Consider the following 21678-nt stretch of genomic DNA (forward strand, 5'->3'; position numbering starts at 1 on the left):
TGGTTGTTATTAAAAAAACTTAAATGACATATTTGTGTTTAAAATACAAAAAATACTATTTGAAATAAATTAATTGCGTTTATAATTGATTCTAAAAACATATTAAAACATTTTTGAAAAATTTAAAAATGATGTATTATGAATGGTGTATTTTGAAACATCAATATTTCGAAATATATAGTCTAACACAATAAAAAAAATAATTAATTGAGTAAGTTAGATATTATTTTATAAATTAAAATATGATTAGTGTTAGATATTATTTTATAAATTAAAATATGATTAGTGTATAAAGTAATTTTTATTATTAGTAAAAAATTATAAAGTAGTTTATAAATAAGTATATAAGGTAGTTAGTAGCGAAGATCTTGTTAATTAATGTTAGATAACAATTTAAAAACTATCTTATAAAATTTTATTAATAATACAAATTATTTTAAATATCAACAATTTTTTAATTTATAAAATAATATATAATTTAGTTAATATAATAATTAATATTTTTTATTTTTAAAATTAGTTTTTTTAATAATTTTTTTATAATCAAAATATATATTTATAGTTTAAATTGTAGATTTCGTAATACAATCTTAAAGAGTAAAATTGGATTCTCAAACTATATGGGAATCACATTTTAGATTACGGGGTGCATTAACACAACTCCCTTTTGAGACTCTTGTTGATGGACTGAATGATGGCCCAAATAATTATTTCGAACATATATGATTTATCCAAACGATAAATCATACTGAATATTTATTTAATTCCCATAGATTTGCATTTATTTAATAACATAATATGGTATTATTTTAATGTAATTCTATTATGCTGAGTTCTTTATAAACGTAAAATGTTTATAAATAATTTTATATCAGAACCAAATAAATGTAAAATGTTTGTAAATAATTTTACAGTTTAAAGCCAGAATATTAATTTTAAAACTGATAATAAATATTATAATTTTCATTAATCTTTTTGGTGCACTTACAATTAGTTTATTTTTCCAAAAAACCCAACTTCAACTTTTCTTTTTAATAAAAACCAAACATGCTTTGGATCCATACACCACTCGACATAGGTAAAAGATGTCAACCTTTCTTTCCACATAATTCATGATCACAACTTAAGTTGAACTAAAGTAAAAATCTCATAACTATCAACTTTATCATTCTTAAGAATAATAAGATTATTTTGTTTTCAGATTTCTTCGCATCCACACACTTCCCTAGTATGTGTAATCTTCTGCTGTCCAACCAAGTTTGAACTGAAGAAAATGGGATCTGGCATTAGTACATTGTAAACTCCCCCATCCACTTACTACACAAACACCAAACACTTAAAATTAGCTTAGTTTTCTTTTTGCAGTTAAAATCCTCTTATTATAGTTTTTGTTAGTGATTAAGTTTTGGAAAAGGGAATAAAAAGGAGATTTACACTCTTTCCTTTATATCCTGGATCCAGATTGTGTTGAAGCATCTGCATATTAATTCCTTTGATGTTATTGTTCTTGGTATAGTGTTTGAACAGTGCATGGAAATAGTGCATGGAAGTGTATTAAAGAAGGAAAAGTGGTGAGAAAAAAGGAAAAGAAGATTGTGTTGGTTGTGATGTTGTGCATGTATATATGCATGAGTACGAGAGAGAGAAACCAAGAATGTAAGTTATTGGGAGGGTGTGATAAGCAAGTAACGTATAAAAGAGTACTAATAGTACCAACAAGTCCAATCTAAATCCAAAAAGTTGCTTGCCACTATGTAATGTTGGCCTATTCAAACTAAAAAAGCATGATGGGAAGAGTGAGTGATTAAAGCAAATATGCTATTCAAATCAAATCACTTCACTCATGCTACCCACCAAGCTCTCTCATGGGTCCCCTCTCTTCTTCTTCTTCCTCCTTTTCATTCTACCTCCCAATTTTAAACACCTCATTGATCTTCCATAAACTAATAACACATCATTCATATTAGGGTGCTTTTCAAATAATGGTTGAGTTGATGCTTAAAATGCATAGTGTTTACTCATAATTGGAGGCAGTGAATATATATGTATAGGTATATAAGGGATGAAAGAGTGTGCATGAGAGTGGGCCATGGAGAAAAAGAAGAAATTGTAGAGCTTCATAACTTTTGAAAATTATGGCACATGTACGATTCCGTGTTTCCCACTTAACTCATCCATTTCTCTCTTTTCACCAACTTGCTTCTTTAAAGCCAAAGACTCATTCAACATTATCTTCTTTTGGATCACATCTACATCATATATATTTTTATGTGTAAAACACTATTTCTCTTTATGATACTTCAGATTGATATATTTCAACTGATATATGTGATTATATTTATAGATGATCTAATCGATGATATATGTGATTATATATTTATAGATGATCTAATAGTAATTGATAGCGGGTGGAGATTAACAAACTTTTGTTAAAATGGATTATAAATGATTCTGATATTATATTAATAAGTAAATTTTAAACATAACCCAACCTTGTGAAATCAATTCATAATATAAGATTTACCTATACTTATATATTATAAAATATTCTTATATCGGGTTGATGTAAGATTTAAGTGTCACTCTTACTTGATTATATTTCTTATCCTAAAAAAATAGTTAAGGAAGAAGGGAAGAGGAAGATAAGAAAAATTATCTATATAAAATATAAATAAGCAACATAAGAAAGATAGATAAAAAAAAGTGTGTATATATATATATTTATAAAAGTTTATGTAAAAATAGTAGAAGTTTATAATTTATAATTGCTATTTGTCACTCTCTCTTGCCCCCTTCAAATCATTTTGAAATCTTAGAATAAGAAGATATCATGTCGTCGTATTACAATAATTAATAATACTATTAAGTGATGTGCACATATAAACTATATAGCAGAAAAATAACACTATTACCTATAATAAAAAGAAATTAATTAGATCCCATAATGGAGGTTTTTAGGTTTCTTTAGTTTATCTTGGTTTTAATTTTGTTCAGTGTGGAATTGAAAGTACTTTACAATTAATGCATGACATATTAAATAAATTATAATGTAGAAGTGTGTAAATTATTTTAAAAAATGGAAACCCGTTGTCATTATCATTGCTTTATTGTTAGTTTACTTTGAAATTGGATAACAATAGGCATGTTATTTATAATTCTTGGAATTTTTTTGATTTTTTATCTTTCTTTAAATTCCACTGAAAATTTAGTTGGGAAACTAAATTAAAATGTATAGAGAAAACTTATTGCACTTCACAACTTTTTCTTCTATGATAATTGAATTTAATCGGATAAAAAATTGTAATGTAAAGTGCTATTTTAGTTCATAACAAAAAAATTATAGTTTTATCTAATTAATATTATTCCAATACATTTAATATAGTTTCATGTTGAGGAGTTGAGACTAAAAGTAGTTTATATACTTCTTCTTCCTTCAACTCATTAAAAAACAAATTCGTGATGAAACATCAACCTTCAAAACAGACAACATCTTTTATATATATATAAATGATATTTTGGTATATATTAATGATCATAAATAAAAAATAATAATACAAATTGTCACCAATAAGATCTTTATTATTTGTAAAGTGTGATCATTTACGAATAATTTTTTTTATAGTTTTAAAAAAATTCATAGTTAATTTTTTTTTCATGTTTAATTTACATTTTAAAATTTAAAATCCTCAATAAACATTCATTTAAAAAAATGATTTTGATACAATTTTCCATAAAGTATTTTTTTTATTGGAGCTGAGGTGTGAATATAACTTTTTTGAGTTAAAATAAATTTTTTACTCTAAAAAACATATTATATTATTCTTATTAAATATTTAATATTACAAAGAATTAAAAAATTGAATGATAATGCATATTCCATTTTATTTTTAGGAAAATTATATAAATATTTTTTTAAAAATTACCAGCCAAATAAATTTAGTAATGTCAAAGAATTACATATTCTTTAGGATTCCTAATTCCCATAAATGAAAAGTTTAACTAGTAGCAAACGTTCTTCTAAGATTTATACATTAAAAATAAAAATGCAATATTTTGTATTTAATTTTTTTCATTTCTACTTTACAATATACTAATATAAGTGTAAATTTAAAGATTCTACTAGTATGTATATATAAAAGAGAAGTAAATTTTATGATAGAAAGACCATGTCACCAGGATTAAATATATAATTTATTAGACATATTAATATTTATTATATTTTTTATCATTTTAATTAACAAGTGAAAATCCAAAATCTCCTTCATTGTACACTTCAAGAAATAAAATAATGGAAAAATAACTTTAGAAGTAGTTCTGCTAATAAAATATTTGTCTAATGATAATTAAATATAATATTAAATTAATATAAATTATAAAATAAATATATTGTATTTACAATACGATGTATCATTTCTATCACTAAAAAATTATCAAATAAAACTAATTTTAGGAAAAAAATAATTAACTTATAAATTTGTATTAATAATAAAATTTATTTTACATATAATAATTTTTAATTTATAAAATAGTATTTAATTTTGTCAATATAATAAATAATTAATTTTTATCTCTAAAATTAATTAATTTTTTTATTTAATGATTTGTAATTAATTTTTGCTACATAAAAATTATATAATATACAAGTAATTAACTTATAACATAATCATAAAATCATTAAATAGAAATCAATTTGAGTAAAAAAAATAATTATTAGTTACTTTATTAACTTAGATACTATTTTATAGATTAAAAAGTTATTTGTATCTAAAATAATTTTATTATTAATAAAAAAATTATAATTTAAAGTAACTGGTAGTTAAATTTTGATGGTGAATTAGATAATAATTTTAAAAATTAGTTTATGATTTTTTATTAATAATAGAAATTACTTTATATACCAATAATTTTTGAGTCTATAAAATAATATATAATTTAATCAATGTGGTAATTATTTTTTTTAAATTGATTTTTATTTAATTATTTTTTATAATATAAATATTAATAAATTATTTGTTTAAAATTTTAATATGAAGAAATACTCTATAAGAGTTTTCATTTACTCATTAAATCGTGTATTACTTGAAAATGGAAATAAAAACTGAGTCTACTTTGATACAAAAGATAGGAAAATATTTGTAAATTTTTAGTATACTTTTTTTTTTTTACATTTTTAAGTAAAGAAACAATAAAAAAATACTTTTAATTTGTATCCATATTAGTAAAAGTTGTTCCGAAAAACTTGTCCATAATTTAAAAATAAAATAAAATAAAATAAAATAAAAAAATTCATTAGTTATAACTTATTTATAAAGATATAATTTTTCTAAAATTTTCACATATAGTTTATTTAAATTGCATCTTATAAATTAATTTTAATTTATAGATAAACTCGTTTTCTTTCTAAAAGTGTTTATAAAGTAGTTTTCTTAGTCAAACCTTTTGCTAACTTGTATTGATTTTAATGTTAACTACATTTACACTTTGATATTGAAAATTATACATTCCCTTGTTATTAAAAAGAATTGTGCTTGATCCACTAAAAATAGGAAAATTTCAAAATGAGTGTCACTCAAAAGAAATTACTCTGGTTTGACATTGTATGTGACATTAGTTATTCATATGAGCACCATTAATGTAGTTCCATGGACAAAATTTCTAACAGAATGTACAAAATATAACTCCATCACCAACATTCAATTTTCTTTTTCTTTCTTCTCTCCATATATACAAAGTATCTTGAATTTCAAAAAGTTTGTATAAATGTGCATAAAATAAGTTGTGCAGAGAACATTATTGATTGAAATCTGACATGGTGTACCAATGCAGAGTGAAAGAAAAGAAGCTGAGAGAAACAGTCCATGTAGAAAAAGGAGAAGGAAGCATGGCATGGAATTCATAAAAAGAGCACAAGTGCAAACACCTTCAAACAAGAGAAAGGAAGCAATGAATTGAACTTCATCATCATAACAAAAGTTTAAAGTCTAACAACACAAACTCCCAAGCAAAAAAGCTACCCCTTTAAAGGAGAGTTTGACAGGAGAAAGATTACAAAACATGCAAGAATCACAAGACAAAGTTAAAAGAAAAATCCATTGCTATAAACTCCATCTCATTCATACTTCCTATTGCTATATATCCTTACAACCATGCACCTTAATTTTCACTCATCTTCTCTTCACTCCATGAGTTTTAATAACCTTTTATCTATCTATTCTATAAAAAGAAAAATGATATACCGACAACCTGCTCAAATATACAATTCCATTTCTCTGTTTAAAATTTCAGTTTTTCATGATGTCAAGAAATTGACAACCTGCTTAAATATACAACTCTATTTCTTTGTCTAAAATTTTAGTTTTTGCATGACATGATTTCATTATTTCATGCAAAAACTGAATAGAGTTCTATAGTAGAATAGAATAGGTTCGCAATATATCATTTTATATATATAGTAATGGTAACAAACATATATATATAATAATTATAGATAGAACATACATGTTGATTGATTTATTGATTGAATTGAAGTACATTTAAGTAGTATAGTATGATTTCTAGGGTTTCCATGCTGAAGCCCAAACCACTGGTTCCTCCTTCCATGTCAAGTAAATCCCTGAGAGATGATCATCACCCTGAGACACCACCAGTGACCACCCTGGTTGGTACCTCTTCAGCAATGCTTTCACATCATCCACCACATCATCGCTGAATCCCACCGGCGAAAACGCATTCCTCAGCCTCTCACACCACTGCGTTCCTCTCTCCCTCCTCTCACAACACTCTCCACCATCATCTTCCAAATCATCACAGCACGCCAAAACCCTAACTATGCTCCTCGAACACTCCCTCTCCAACATCAACCTCTCGTTGCTCGTCGCCGGAAAACTCTCCTCCAGCATCTCGAAGTACAGAGAGTAGAACCTCAGACACTCCTCCAAGCACTTCACCAAATCCTCCCTCCAGCTGCAGAAATCAGCTTCTTCCTCAACAACGGTCACCACTTTCGGACCGAGCGACTTGAACACGCGAATCAAGTTCTCCCTCTCTTCAACCTCCACTCTTCTCAACGCCCCCACGCAATTCACGGCGATCGCTTCGTCTTCCTGAACCCCCAACCCTTCTTTCGTGAGATCCCTGAAGCCGCTTATCACGTTGAATTCAAACGGCACGCCCATGAGCCTCGCGAACTTCTCCATCCGTTGGCCGACCTCCTTCATCACCGACCCCGCCAGCGCCACCACGGTGAGTTTGAGGTGCGGCGTCTCGTCGTTCCGCGTGGCCAACGCTTCCAGCAGAGTAGGCCACTGCGTGCAAAGCGTGTTGCTGAGATCGATGATGTGGAGCTTGGGCTCTCCCTCCAAGGCCTCCAGGATGGCGCCGTTGGAGGCCACGTGTCCGAACGTGGTCCACGGGCTGACCTCCTGGAACTTGAGAATCAACCTCCTGGCGGAGTCGAAGGAGTGACTCTTCTCGGCGACGGAGGAGAGCGTCTTGTAGCATCTCTGGCCGGAGTCGGTGGCTCTGCAGAACAAGGCTTGGAGGAAGTAAGAGGCGAGTTTCTGATCGCAGTCGCCGTAGGGGGAAGCGAGCTCGTTGAGCATCCAGAGAAGGTGGTGCGTTTTGGTGGAGTCTCGGTCTGATATTGCTTTTGCACACTCTCTGAGAAGCTTGGGTGCCCATTTTCCATCATCGTTGGGCTCGGTGGAGTCGGAAGAACGGCTGGTGGAAGTGTGGCTCTGGTTGCTGCGATGCATGGTGGTGTTGTTGTTGTTATCTAATGGCGGTGGTTCATGAAGAATGTTGTTATTATGGTGGTGGTGGTTGGATTGTGGTGATGGCTTCTTTGGAGTGGTGGTGGTGGTGTAAGGAGTTAAGTGCATATTGATGTGGAGAAGAATGGTTGAAGTTGTTTGACTAACTATGAGATGCTAATTCCAATCTCTTTTGTGCTCAAATGGGCAACACAAAACCATATAAAGGGTCCTTTTCACAACTTGTCATAGCTTCTTCCTACTATTTTAATCACTTTCCATCTCTCTATATCTTTCTGCTAATTATAACTCATATACTCACTATATTCTTCAACTACAGCCACTTCCTTCTTTCTTGTTAACTGAATGTATATATACATATATGATTAAATAAAAACTAATTTTAAAAACTAAAAATAATTAGTTATTATATTGATTAAATTAAATATTATTTTAAATACTAAAAAAGTTATTAGTTTTTAAATTACTTTTTATTATGGATAAATAGATTTTAAATTAGTATTTAATTAGCTACTGATGTTTTAACTATAAATTATTTAAGTTCTAAATTTCAATTTCGTAGCAAAAAAGTCTTGATAGTTAAATAGATACCAATTTAGAAACTATTTATCCATAATAAATCAATAAAATTTTAGTCTATATAAAATAGTATATAGTTTAGTCAATATAAAAACTAATGACTTTTTATCTCTAAAATTAGTTTCTATTTAATAATTTTTTAAATATATATATATATATATTGTTTGATTATTTGCCTTTTCTGGAAAATAGTTTCTATAATTAATACATGTGTATGTGGCAGCTGTGTTTTTTCTTTTTTGACTTTGAGCAGCTGTCATTATTATGTGGTTATGTATGTATGATGATATATGTTTTCTAAGATTTAATACCCGTTATTACATTTTATTTTAGCTTAATATTCTTTTTATTTGTTTTTATTGTTGGTGTTATTATCGTATAATCACATCAAGATTTTCTATTGAATAATGATGTTAATACAAAATAGTTGAGATTTTTTTTGGAGAACAAAATATTTTATAAGGGTTAAAAGTAAACTTTAAGCCCTTTAGTTCGATTGGAAGTAAACTTATTTTATTCTAATTTTTTATATAATATTTGACAATTTAATTGATTATCGTTTAAAAAAGAGTCTTTTTTTTATTTGATGTATGGCAAATTTTTTATAAATATAAAAAAGTAAGAAAATTACAAACATTTCTAAAACAATGAGATATATATATTAGTTATGTGATAGAATATTTATCTTATATCTTATTTGAGCAAAATTAAGAAAAGAAGCTTAATGATTGAAACAAATAAATCATTGATTAGGTGAACAAATTAAAATATAGCAAGTTATATTTATAATTTTAATCATGTTAATTCCATTTGTGTTTGATGGGTGAAGTGATATAAACGACCACATAGTTTTCTACAGTAGAGTTTTGTAGATAATGTTAAAATCATTTTAAGAAAGAACTTGCAGATTAGAAGAAAAACAAAACAGAAATTATCTGTGGGCAACAGAAAATTGCTGCTATCAATCGCTGTTAATTCAACCTGATGATAGAAAATAACCACTGTTAGGGCAGTGGCAACATAATTAATTAAATAAAACTCTACTTAATTAAATGATCTGAGTATATCTATTAATGGAGGCAGCATGAGAGAAATTAACTTCAGGCAATAATAAAACAAATTTAAGAAGGGTGATAAGTAAGATTTGGTGTCACAAGAATAAGATCATTTTTAAAGATGGCGTGTTGGATCATGCAGAAATTTTCTCCTTAACTCACTTGAAGAGTTGGTATTGAATTACTTCTAAATTTTCCTCTACTTACTTCTCTTATTCTGATTGGTGTCTTGATCATTTGGTTTGTCTATTTTCGATTTAGCTTGTTTGTGTCGGTGTTAGTTGGATGGGGTTTGATATGTAATAGTTTGGAAGGTTTTGTGATGTCTGGTAGTTCTGAATTTTTTTATATAAAGGTTGGATCATCTCTTAAGTGGTTCTTATTTATATATCTTTTCTTACTGATAACAAAAATTGTACGAAAATAATCACAAATTTATCAGGAATTTGCATAAATTAAGATGTGGAAAGGAAGCCATCAATTCATTGACATGGTAGTGTCTAGTTTAATTCCTGAAGTTGGTTTGGAAGGGATAGAACATAAATTCCAACATATAAAATATGTGGGTTAGGAATCCTCAATCACTCAATAAGGCAATCAGATCATTCTAAAAGAAAAATAACAAACAACATTTTTCTTTACTGAATGCAAACAAATAGATGATGATAAAGGATATAGATCAATACTATATATATACATATACATATATATATATATATAACATTTTTATAATGGTTTGTTCTTAGACATTTTAAACTCTGTTGACTTTGCTATTAATCTTAAATTGCTCATAAATATGTACATAATCCATGGCTGTCAGATTAATTGTGTCTTCTCTTATTGTCTCTCTCTTTTTTAAGAAATGTTTTGTTTTGATTTTTTTTTTCATACATATATGTTCTTATTATATATGTATTGTGAATTGCTCACTAATTAACAAAATTAAGCATAAGAAGATGATGATAACGACATAGATGCCTGATGATGACCTTCCTCCTGCTTGAGGGTTTATGTCACCTTGTAAAGTTCAGATATCAAAAACAAGTTATTATTGCATGCATAAAAAATTACTCATCTTTTCATCGTCTTAATTCTACTCCAGAACACCAAATAAGTTATTGCTGCATAATTTTTTCTGCATAACCTTTTACTAAATATCAGAAGCCAGAAGACAGAAAAGAGGACATGTGTTGTTTCTTTATGTACTGAACTTAGATCCTTTTCAAAAGCTTCAACTGTAAACTTTAGGAGACATACAATACAATTATTATGCTTTTCAAGGAAAAATTATCACTTGTTTTAAAAAACTCCTGATGATAAAAAGTAGTCAGAACCACACATCTCATACCTATAATTTCGGGTTGAATATGTTTTTCATCACTGTAACATGAAATGAAATTTTTGGTTTTTGATTTAAACTTTAGATCATCGTTTACCTATAACTTAGGTATAAAAATATTATAATGGGTATGTAAAGTAACTATTAGTTTTTTTTTCTTCAAAATTCGTCGTTGTTTTGATTGCAGATATCTACTATGAATACTTTTAATGATGAAGTAGAACTTCAAATTAATAGGTATAGTCTATCTATGTATCGTTTTTGTTAACATATAGGTTTTGACCTAGTTCTTCCATATTTTTGTATTTTTTTTAAATAATATTTTTTTTCATGTGATGATAGATGATTGTTGTTACTTGAGGTGCCAACCTAGCTGAGATGTCAAACATATCTAACATGAAAGCTTTTATATATATAAAAAAAAAACTTCAAGTTGAATAAAAAACCACATATTTCAATCATTTTCATATTACAAGTACCTGAATGATCTAAAATTTGGATACGAACGAAAACCAATTTCGTGTTATAGGAAAAACATATTTAACCCTATAATTAATAAGAAAGTTTAGCATCCTTGCGTGTATACATGAAGTAGCATTTAACAATAGCTGAAAATAAAATGGTATCAAATGGAAGTGATTCCCCAGCAATGATTAGGGAAGAAGACAAGGTTGAGAAAAGCTCTTACCATCTAATCATTGGAGAAAATGTGTTTGGCATAGCTTAATCCCTTTCTTAATAATTATTTAACTTTGTTAAAAGGGTTTATGGGCGATCCTATTGATGGTGGTCCATGATTTTCCAACTTTTCCTTGTCCACTTATTCATCATATTCTACAACTTAATTATCTCACAAATCTGTAAAGTAAAATACTTTATCACATCATTTTTCAACTTAACCTTCGTAAATTCCAGTTTTGTACGTAATGTTGATCATATGATTTCGTCATTCACTGTTTAATTTTGACTAATTAAACTTAATTATTGTCTAATCTCTAACAAAATAATTAGCGAATTCAAGGGTTTGGAAATTGTTTTTCTCACTAAAAACCAATCAGTTTTTTTGGCTGTGTTTGGACTTAGATAAAGTGGGAAAAGGAAAGAAAGAAAAAGAGACTGGGAGATTATTTGGAGTTAGGAAAAGTGAGTAGAAAGGAAAGAAAAAGTTTGTAATTGATAAATATTTTATTTAAAAAAATATCAAAATTTAAATAATATTTATTTTATTTATTATTTAATTATTTTAATTTAATTATTCATTTTATTATAGTAATAAAAATATATTATAAATATTTAATCATTATATGTCACACATCAATTTAAAATATATAAAGAATTAATTAATTAAATTTTGTTCTTACAAATTAATTATTAAACATTAAAATTAAATTTTTTTTTATTATAATAATATTATTTATTTTAATTATTTATTATATTACAATTTTAAAGTAAATATTTTACTATATTTATTTTAACATAATTGGTATATATAATTAATTATCTCTTTGATGATAATTGATTATGGGTAGTTATTAAAACTTTTTTTCGTATATTAGCAGGAAAAATTAAGAACAAGTTTTGTATTGTTTTTCGTATTTTAATACTTTGATTTTTTTTTTGTGCTTCTGCGCTCCCATGTTTTCGTGTTGGAACAGAAAAGGGGAAAATCTACAAAGAAATTTTTTGCATCAGCATAAACTTTTTTTTCTTCTAAAAAATGTAATATTTCATCAACTGCCATTAACTAACTGCACATGCTTTGAAGATCTTATGTAACACTTCATCTCATACAAATTTCTAACTTTGGACAAAAAATCGATCATCCATCTGATTCAATTGTCATCTACGAAGTATAAGTTGTAATAAATCTTCAAAGGTAAAATGCACATAAGAATCATTTAATTAAGCATATTTAATATATTTTTAAAAATAAAAAATTACTATATTAGTAACAATTAGCAATTAAAATAGTAATATATTTGTCATTAACATAATTAAGTGCCTTAAAATCATTTTTATCTCTCAAACTTTATTTAAATATTAATTAAATTCATCTTAATCCTATATAACTTCAATGGGTAACCAAATTCATTTTATCCTCATACAACTTTATTTTTATCAAAATAAAATCATTTCAGTTTTACACGATTTTAACAAAAAGAAATCATGTCTGGTTGGTACAATTTATCTATATTTAAAATATATTTTTTTATCCATTTTTGTAATAAATCATGAGATTACTCATGTTATGTAAAATTTGATGGAAAACACATGCGAAAGTAACACACATAATCACGAATCAACTGCATAAAATAAACCACATAAAATTTAACGTGGTTCGGTCGCCAATCTGAACCTACATCCACGGTTGTTCTTACTTCGCACTCAACAAAATTTCCTTTATATTCCATGAATAAATTACTTTTGATCACCCAAAACTCATTTTTTTTCCCTATGAATTTCCGTGACCCATGTGCTACCCAATAGAACTTATGCAAAGAAATATTTTTGAAAATAACTTTTATGAATCACACCTTTAATATATCATATCAAAGTCTTCTAGCTTCATATGCAAGCAATAATTTACATAAGCTGATGGAAAATTGGAGTCACATGACTTGTTTCAAAGATTGGCAGATGGAGGCAGCACTTTGAGGAGGCTGACGTTACATGCCTCCACTAACTTCCCCCAAACATTGATTGATACATCCAAGAATGGGATGTCTCCAAATCTAATTTTATTTTCCTCTTGATTCTTTATGCACAACAATTACCTTAATCTTTTCTAATTTCACTGCACACTTTTGTTTCTTTTTTTATTATTTCCAAGAATCTCCAGTTAAACACGACCACATAGGACACTGAAGTGTGATAATTTCAGAATAGAAGACATCGATTTCATGCCTCATTCAGATGTCTATATGCATGGAGCTAGAGCACTACAGACAGTTTAACTAACCTCACACAAATACACATAAATGCATGCAAACAAAGAGAGACAACTACAACTTAGTTTACCTCCCAACTTGTACTGCAACAACCGTGCAACCCTATGCAGAGTTGTAGGCATGACAACCTTAAGCAGGAAACAGAAGGTGGTGTCTTGTGTATAACTGTAATTCACTGGAGTGGCAGGACAATGGGTGAGCCACGGCAGAGTTAAAGGTAATGATGGTGACAGGTTTGGAACAACACAAATTGATTGGTTGCAGCTGTTGTGTTATGCCAATGCTTCAAACATAGGCCATGGTTTTTTCATTTGGTGTCTTGATGGATTGGGATGAACTAATGATTTAACATGTGCCTTAGTAATTGCCACCACAACCAGCACCAATGCTTTTCAAGCACAATTCATGTACTACTTAGAAATGAAAACAATTCTTTGCAATGGTAATGTATGAATGAGGGAATATAATTTCTCACCTTTAATAAACTTTCTAAGTAATTAACAAGTAATTAACGCTAAATATATTACTATTAACAGAGTTGAATAATAGTCAAATACAACTTATAAATTTGATCTAAAATCTTATTCCCAAGAATCCCATTCCCAGAAAAATAGTTAATTGGAAATCAAAGGTTCTGTTTTTTAGAGGGGGGTAAAAATTTTGGATTTTGATGGAGCTTAATGAAAAAAATTCATCTATTTACCCACCTCTACCTAGTGAAATGATGGCTTTCGTTGTTTTAAATGTTTCACAACACGTGCTCATGCAAACGCCGACAAGAAAAGGAATAAAAGACACAGGATATGAAACCGACCATGAAGCCCAATATGGCAATGTCAAGGACCCAAAACTACTAGAGGTCATATGGATAAAGATAAAAAGGAGCTTACGGACCCAATAAAAAGGAGTCATAATGGAACATGTCAGAAACTTTTAATGATCAAGCTGAGCTGAACAGACACTTCTTTCTGAAAAGTACACTATGAAACAAGTAACATTTCATACTGACTCCATCATCTATCTATATACAGAAGTTTGCTTAAGTAGATTACTCTGAGATATAGATATGATATGAGTGTTAGCTATAGTCAGGAGATAAAAAATCAAATACAATACAATAACACAGCTCCATCAAAAGATAAAAAAGAAAAAGTTGTGACGTTCAATTACAAAGGAGCAGTAGCTGTGGTCTAGCTAGCATAACTAGTGCTTCCATCCCTTTGAGTGACCATCTTGCATGTAAGGCTCTAAAAATCCAATAAACTGAAAATAAAAGAAAAAACATTGAAGAGAAGTACGTTGAGAATTTATTTTAAATTGACAAGTGCTTGATCAAAATGAATCCTGCAAGTTGAAAAGTAAAAACTTTACTCCAGGTTTAAACCTTATTCCCAGCCATTGAATATTAGATGAGTCCAACAGTGGTTACATCAAAATGCTTTAGGTTGAACATAATGTCATACTTCAAATTATGAGACAAGATAGGACGCTATACCACGCTTTAAGCAGTAATGGAAGCAGAAAAATAGCAGAATTTGGTGGGTATCCACACACCTTACTTCCATCTTCATTCCAGCGTGCACCATATCCATCAGCAACCCTTATTTCAAAGACAACTCCATGTGGTGGGACAGTATGCACATTCAGCCAACAACAATGTGCTATTAAGCGGTTAATGGCATCCTTTGCAAGCATATTTTTATTAGAATCTATAAGAACATTGAAAAGGACAGGATCAGTGAAAACATGATCCACTTATTTGAAAGCAGTACACACTATTAATATACTCACTAAACATTCCAGCAGACACAGTGAAGCTAACTCAGAAAAACATCTTCAGACAAATTCTGTTAGAGCTCAAAGTCAATATGTCTGCCTGGTTTTGGATCAAGACAAGAGCAAGCTCAAAACAAGAATTTTGTACTCTATTGGAGAAATAAGAAATTTGCAGGCCAAAATTAGAAATAGGTGGGATAATCATGTTGTAGTTAACTAATTGAATGTTGTGTAGTTACAGAAAGTATGTTTTGTTTTTCTATTTGACAGTAGGAAGTGATTATTTATCATCCCGTTTAACTCTTGAGTGAAGAAATACTCAGGTGAGTAGGGTGATAATACACACTCAGGGAAGGTTTTCAAGTTTTCACAAAACTTAAAATCTTCTTGACATAGCGGATACTTTTACTGGAGTGTTTAAATAGTCATAGGCAAGAGGTGTCGAACCAATGTTGTGTCTATCATTTTCTTTTCATTGTATATGTTCCTATTATCAATCCTTTGGTTGGGAGTTTTCCCAACATGATTAACAATGTTTCATGCTTATTTTGTTTTTCTGCTAATCAGAGCTGAGAATTGTTTTCTCAGAGAAGAGCCTTGGATAAGGCTGGTTGGATAGTTCATCTATCAAATTTGAGGGTACTATAGAATTACATTAAGTTCCAGTTTTAAACCTATCAGATTCTTCTATGGGAAACAGATTCCATGTGCCAACAAACCTAGACAACCAAGACAGAATCGAAATCAAAAGGAAATCACAAACATATATCTGAAATATTTCAATTCACAAAAAGAATCCTTACCATTTCCATTTAGAGAACCCCAATAACTACCTATACTCCTACAAGCATGCTTGGCCAACGCACGAGCTCCATAAGTCAAGCCATTTTCCTGAATAATGATCATATAAGTGTGGATATATAATTTACAAAGAGCATCATCCTATAGAGACCAAAAAAAAATTATTATAGTGAAAACAGTGAAAAGTTCTACAGAATCTTAACACTCGTTCTTAATGTGGAGCAGTGTTGTTTTTAAGGTTCTTACATTTGGATTGCAGGGAAAATTAGAAGAGGCTAATAGAGTTGATATTGGCGGAGGAAGTGCATCAGAAATTGTCCCAGTGGTCTGCATCAGACCTAGAAGGCCTTGAACACCCTCATAGCTTAATTCCTACGCAAAAGTAGGACAACACAATAGTCAGAAACTATACTAAAGAATTTCTATATGAGAACACTTGGGTGTTACCATGAACACATACAAATACTTCTGTCACTCCTGTGCAACAGATCAATGAATAATTACTAATTACTAAGTTAACCATTGTTATTCTGCATATGAAATAAATACTATGGGTTTAGTATTCAACTTTCACAAATCAAAGACAACATCAAACCAATAGTTAATCATGTATACAACAAGGTGGAAGCAGCCTTTTTAAAGGAGTTGTAGATGATTTTCAAATCCAATAAGAGAAAAGTTAATATGGTATCAAAAGAAATTGAACCCACACAGAATAAGCTAGCCAAAGAATCGTATGGTTGAGGGGTGAATTTTGAAACAATGATTGCAAGAACACCATTTTCATGTTCCTGCTCCTCTGTGTAGAACCTCCGGTAGACTTTTACACCTGTAATGCTATCCAAGTGTTATTCTGGAACAGTCCACATAAATCTGGAATTGATTAAGACATAATAAATGGTAATTCTTTCATCTTAAAAACTTTTTGGATTATAAACACAATGTTGAGAAAAAATAACCACTTCGAGTACTTAGTTTGTTCATTTGGAATTGAATAACTCTCAGAATGCTATTTGTCTAGTAGATACACAATCCGATTCCACTTCTTTGTCTATAATAAGGATATTCAGTACCTTCTTCTGCACTTTCAACTCCTGGAAGAACTTTTCCAAGGCTTTCTGCCTCTAACATGGCAAGGAATGTCGGATACCGTCTTACTCCCTACACAGTAAAGCATTGATGCAGTTAAGAGAGAAATGCAAATCAAATCCATTACAGAATGAAGCAATATTATTAACCACACAAAGCAGTACCTGAACTTCGAACACCACAGACTTGTTAAAGAGAATCAGATTTCCTGATTTAATCCTGGAAACCAAATTAGGGGTTAAAAGGATAAATAAAAAAATTAAAAGTAAAATGGCCTTCTATAGTTCATAGTAGATTGGTAGAAAAATATTGAGAGATAATATCCAAGGACAGTCTATATGATATGGCTCCAGAGACTATGATATAATATTGTATTAAATGCATTTATGGACTTTGTTATGCAGCTTATTTTGATAGAACTTAGAAAAAATGAAACAAAATCACATAATTTCGCTCCCTAGACAGGTGAGAAAGGCATTTGATTCCATTTTGCTTTTGTTATATTGGAAGGACTAGCACCTAGATGGTATATGTAGCCCAATGGAGAATCAAACCTTTGACGTGTTCACAACCAAATCTTAAAGAATTCAGCCCATATTAATTGAAGTCACAAACCCTTTCGAATTTGTTCTTGACATGAAAAATCACAAATAAGCCACCTGTTTGTTCAGTTGGTGAAGTTTGCCTCCAATTGATTACCCAATGCTACTTTCATATGTATTTTACATCTAGAAGACTCAGTTCCAAAATTCAGACCACAACCTTTAATTTGAGGTCTAATTCTAACTCAATTTGAATCACATGCATGATAGTGTGTCACTCTGTTATAGTGGAGGAAATGTTCATATCTAAGAATATATTTTTAATTAAAAGTAAATAAATTGAACCTATTGTACTTCCCACTAGCACACCTCCCTTCAATTGTTTTTAGGCCATCTGCAGGAAATAAAATCATACTCCATAAGGCTTAGTACACATGAATTACATGAATCACAGTAGGAGTGAAAATGTCATGTTCTGATAATCAAGGTACTTCGGGTCTAGTTTTCATTCTTTCTTTAAGTGGCAATAGATGATTTTTCTATCCACCAACACGGTTTAGCAAAAACACATAATTTCCAGACCTGATTACATTGAACTTCATCATATTCAAATAAAGTACAGACTGACAAATACCGGTTAGCTGCGAAAAGAAAGGCTCTTGGACGTGGAGTTCAAAGGAAACACCCTTCAAAATCTGTTGAAACAAAACACTACAACGAAATCAGCTTATGCAGTCAAATAAGTGGACAAATGGATGAGTCAACACATCATTATTTACATTTACTATTTCAAACCCCTTTTCCAGAATCAATTTGTGCCACTCTTGTTGTTTCTGCTGTGCGGAAGAATCTTCAAATTCATGGCACATGGCTAAATTGGCGCCTGTTCTACAAAACGTTTCAGAATGCATACACCTCAACAGAGCTGAGGCCAGACACTTGTACAGGGGATACGGTGGCACCCCTTCCAAAGAATCTGCAAAACAGTTAAAATATGCATATGGGTTGTCTTGGATTGGATGGTTATTTGAGGATACACACAAAAAGAACAACATTTTCAAATCAAAATCATAGAAAACAGAATAGTATGTAAGTACCATGTAAGGATGATGGGTGTGTTGGGTCATCTTTGAGAAGGGTGGAGCAGAATTGGGAAGAAAGATTGAGATGGTGAGAGCGAGAACTGAGACTGAACCTTACAAGTTCCTCTAAACAATCACCCAGCTTCACCGGAGACGAACAACCATCACCATCACCATTTTCATCGTAAACACTACCATTCTTCTCCATTTTCCTCTCAATTCTATTACATTAATGATTATGTGTTATATTTCATGGAATTCATTTTTACAAACTCGTACTACCTTCCTACTGTTTGACAGAAAGTCCAAATTATCCATAAATTATAAACAATGTAAATTGCATATTTAGAAATTTATTTTAGATTTTCAATTACAGACTTACTAATATATTTTTTCATAATACACAAATATATTCAAAATATATTTTTTATCCAAAAATTATTATACATTAACCTATGAAGCTAAGACACGTACGATATATATTGGTAAAGTGTCAAATTCAAAAAATATTTATTGAATTTCTGATAATTCTATCACGATTTTAAAAATAAAAATATTAATTTTCTAAAACTCAAATTTATTGTTTAAATTTTTGTTATAATTATAAAAATAAGGAACAAATTCTTTTAAACTTGAGAAACATCTTTCCGGTAACAAAAAAACTGAAACATACTTGTGTACATAAATATTTATTGTCAATTTATATCATTTATAATTATATAATATACAGATATGTATCTCGTATCCTACATTTTATAAAGTATACATATTTTCGTGTTCGCGTATGTATGTATCCGTGTCTATACTACATAGTATTATACAATGCAATATATGTTTGTAGATTATGAAATTTAAAAATATATTCCTAGTTGTAAAATTTAAAATATATTTTTAGACCGCCTAATTTATAGTAAAGCATTGTTTCTTGCACTTCCATGTTTTCTTTTTACACCTTAATACACATGAAAAATGACAAAAGTATTATTTTGTACAATTCAACTGGAAAATTCTAGACTGAATGATCCGAAAGTTTCTTATATTGTATATGTTAGAAAGTTAAAAAAATAGGTGTTGTATTACAAATTTCACAAACTATAATGGAAATTTTTACTTTAGATGTTACAGCTTATAATACATTTTCAAATTGTGAAAGTTATAAATGTATTTCAGATTAACTTTTTTGCTTTCAACAATCCGAAAATTTATTTTAGATTTAATAATCTGGAATTAAATTTTTTTCACTTTTAGATTTTGAAATTCAAAAATATATTTCCAAATTCGATGAAGGGAGTAATTGAAAAATGCAAAATTAAATATATGAAAAAGATGAAAAAAAAATACTAGAGTTGACAAAAAAAAATATTTGATAAGGTTGGGATAAAAAAAAGGTAAGACCAATGTATTTTTTTTAATATTTTAATAGTTAATTAATTCAAACTTCGTATCTCTTGTACTAATTCTCTAGTTTAGTTTTTTAGGTTTCAACATAAATTCAAAATTATGATTTTTGTTATCTAGTAATATTGAAAATGTATATTCGTTGGTTAATTTTATTAGAAATTCATTAACACAACATTATAAAGAAATGTAAGGCATGCGTAAGAATATTTATATAATTTTCAACACAGAATAAGGTTTGCGTGGAATGAATGAAAAAAATGTCAAGGAGGAAAAAAGATATTTAAAAGAGTATCAATGATTTAACCTTTAGATTGGGTGATAAAAAAGTAAGAGGATAGGAAAGAAATAAAAAATTGAAGTGAAAGTGAGATTCTTTGAGCTAAAAGAAAAAAGAAAAAAAAAAAAAGGAGATTTGAGTATAATTTTTATGTAAAATAAAAATACATGGTAATAAGTTTAGTTAGGTAATAATATTATGTTAATTTACGCATGTTAGAAAAAAAAGCAAATGATTATAATAAAATTGTTTTTTTTTTCTTTTATAAGATATATCATAAACTATTGTTGTATGGATTTCGAAGGTTTTGTTCTCCATGTCACTCATAATTTTTGGACTCCTTAGTATCAGCGACTCTCAATCTTTGGTTTCAATAGGATATCTATAAAATGATATTCGATATTTAAGTTAGTATTTAAATTTTGATGGTTGAGAGTAATAAATGTTATTATTATTGACTTGATATTAACACTACAAGAAAAATCATAAAATAGAAACCAATTTTTAAATACCAAAATAATTAGTTGTAATAGTAACTAAATTAGAGACCATTTTAGAAACTAAATAAAAAATTGGTTTCTAAATTAGTTTCTATTATTGTTAAATAGTTTCTAAATTGGTATTTAATTAGCAAACAAGGTTTTAACTACCAATTATTTAGTTTCTAAATTTGGTCTCTAAAATCTTGGTTGCTAATTAGATACCAATTTATAAACTATTTAACGATAATAGAAACTAATTTAGAAACCAATTTTTATTTTTTTTTCTAAAATGATTTCTAATTTAGTTACTATTGCAACTAATTATTTTTGTTTTTAAAAATTGGTTTTTATTTCATGATTTTCTTGTAATGATTATTCAACCTATTTATAGATATGAATTGGACTTTATCGTAGTAGTGAGCATAAATTAATACGAATATATAAATTAATCTCTATCTTAATTTCTATAATTTGAATATCATCAAAACTTTTTAACAGTTATAAAAAAGTATAGGAAATTTTGTTGTCATTCTTA

At 28.8% G+C, this 21678-nt stretch overlaps 2 protein-coding genes across 4 annotated transcripts; both read right to left on the reverse strand.

The window, feature by feature from the left end:
• Nucleotides 1–6455: 6455 nt before the first annotated feature.
• On the reverse strand, nt 6456–8069 carry LOC137835805 (protein SHORT-ROOT-like). Its single transcript, XM_068644486.1, has one exon. The coding sequence runs from the start codon at nt 7878–7880 to the stop codon at nt 6555–6557; it is 1326 nt and encodes a 441-aa protein (XP_068500587.1). The 5' UTR covers nt 7881–8069; the 3' UTR covers nt 6456–6554.
• A 6535-nt stretch (nt 8070–14604) lies between these two features.
• Nucleotides 14605–19301, reverse strand: LOC137835806 (uncharacterized). Of its 3 annotated transcripts, XR_011085155.1 has the most exons (12): nt 18999–19273; nt 18681–18877; nt 18536–18596; nt 18247–18295; nt 17524–17578; nt 17344–17431; nt 16981–17099; nt 16517–16642; nt 16273–16360; nt 15485–15569; nt 15248–15402; nt 14605–14956 (listed from the first exon to the last, which is right to left on the reverse strand). XR_011085155.1 is itself a non-coding variant. In XM_068644488.1 (11 exons), exons 1-11 carry the CDS (start codon nt 19189–19191, stop codon nt 14897–14899), a joined length of 1191 nt encoding a protein of 396 aa, XP_068500589.1. In that variant the 5' UTR covers nt 19192–19301; the 3' UTR covers nt 14605–14896. The 3 variants fall into 3 exon arrangements, 2 of the variants coding, with proteins under 2 accessions (XP_068500589.1, XP_068500588.1); XM_068644488.1 differs by lacking the exon at nt 15485–15569 and having other exon boundaries at nt 18999–19301; XM_068644487.1 differs by lacking the exon at nt 15485–15569 and having other exon boundaries at nt 15189–15402.
• Nucleotides 19302–21678: the final 2377 nt, after the last annotated feature.

The sequence above is a fragment of the Phaseolus vulgaris genome, chromosome 5, assembly GCF_000499845.2.
Source record: "Phaseolus vulgaris cultivar G19833 chromosome 5, P. vulgaris v2.0, whole genome shotgun sequence".
NCBI lineage: Eukaryota > Viridiplantae > Streptophyta > Magnoliopsida > Fabales > Fabaceae > Phaseolus > Phaseolus vulgaris.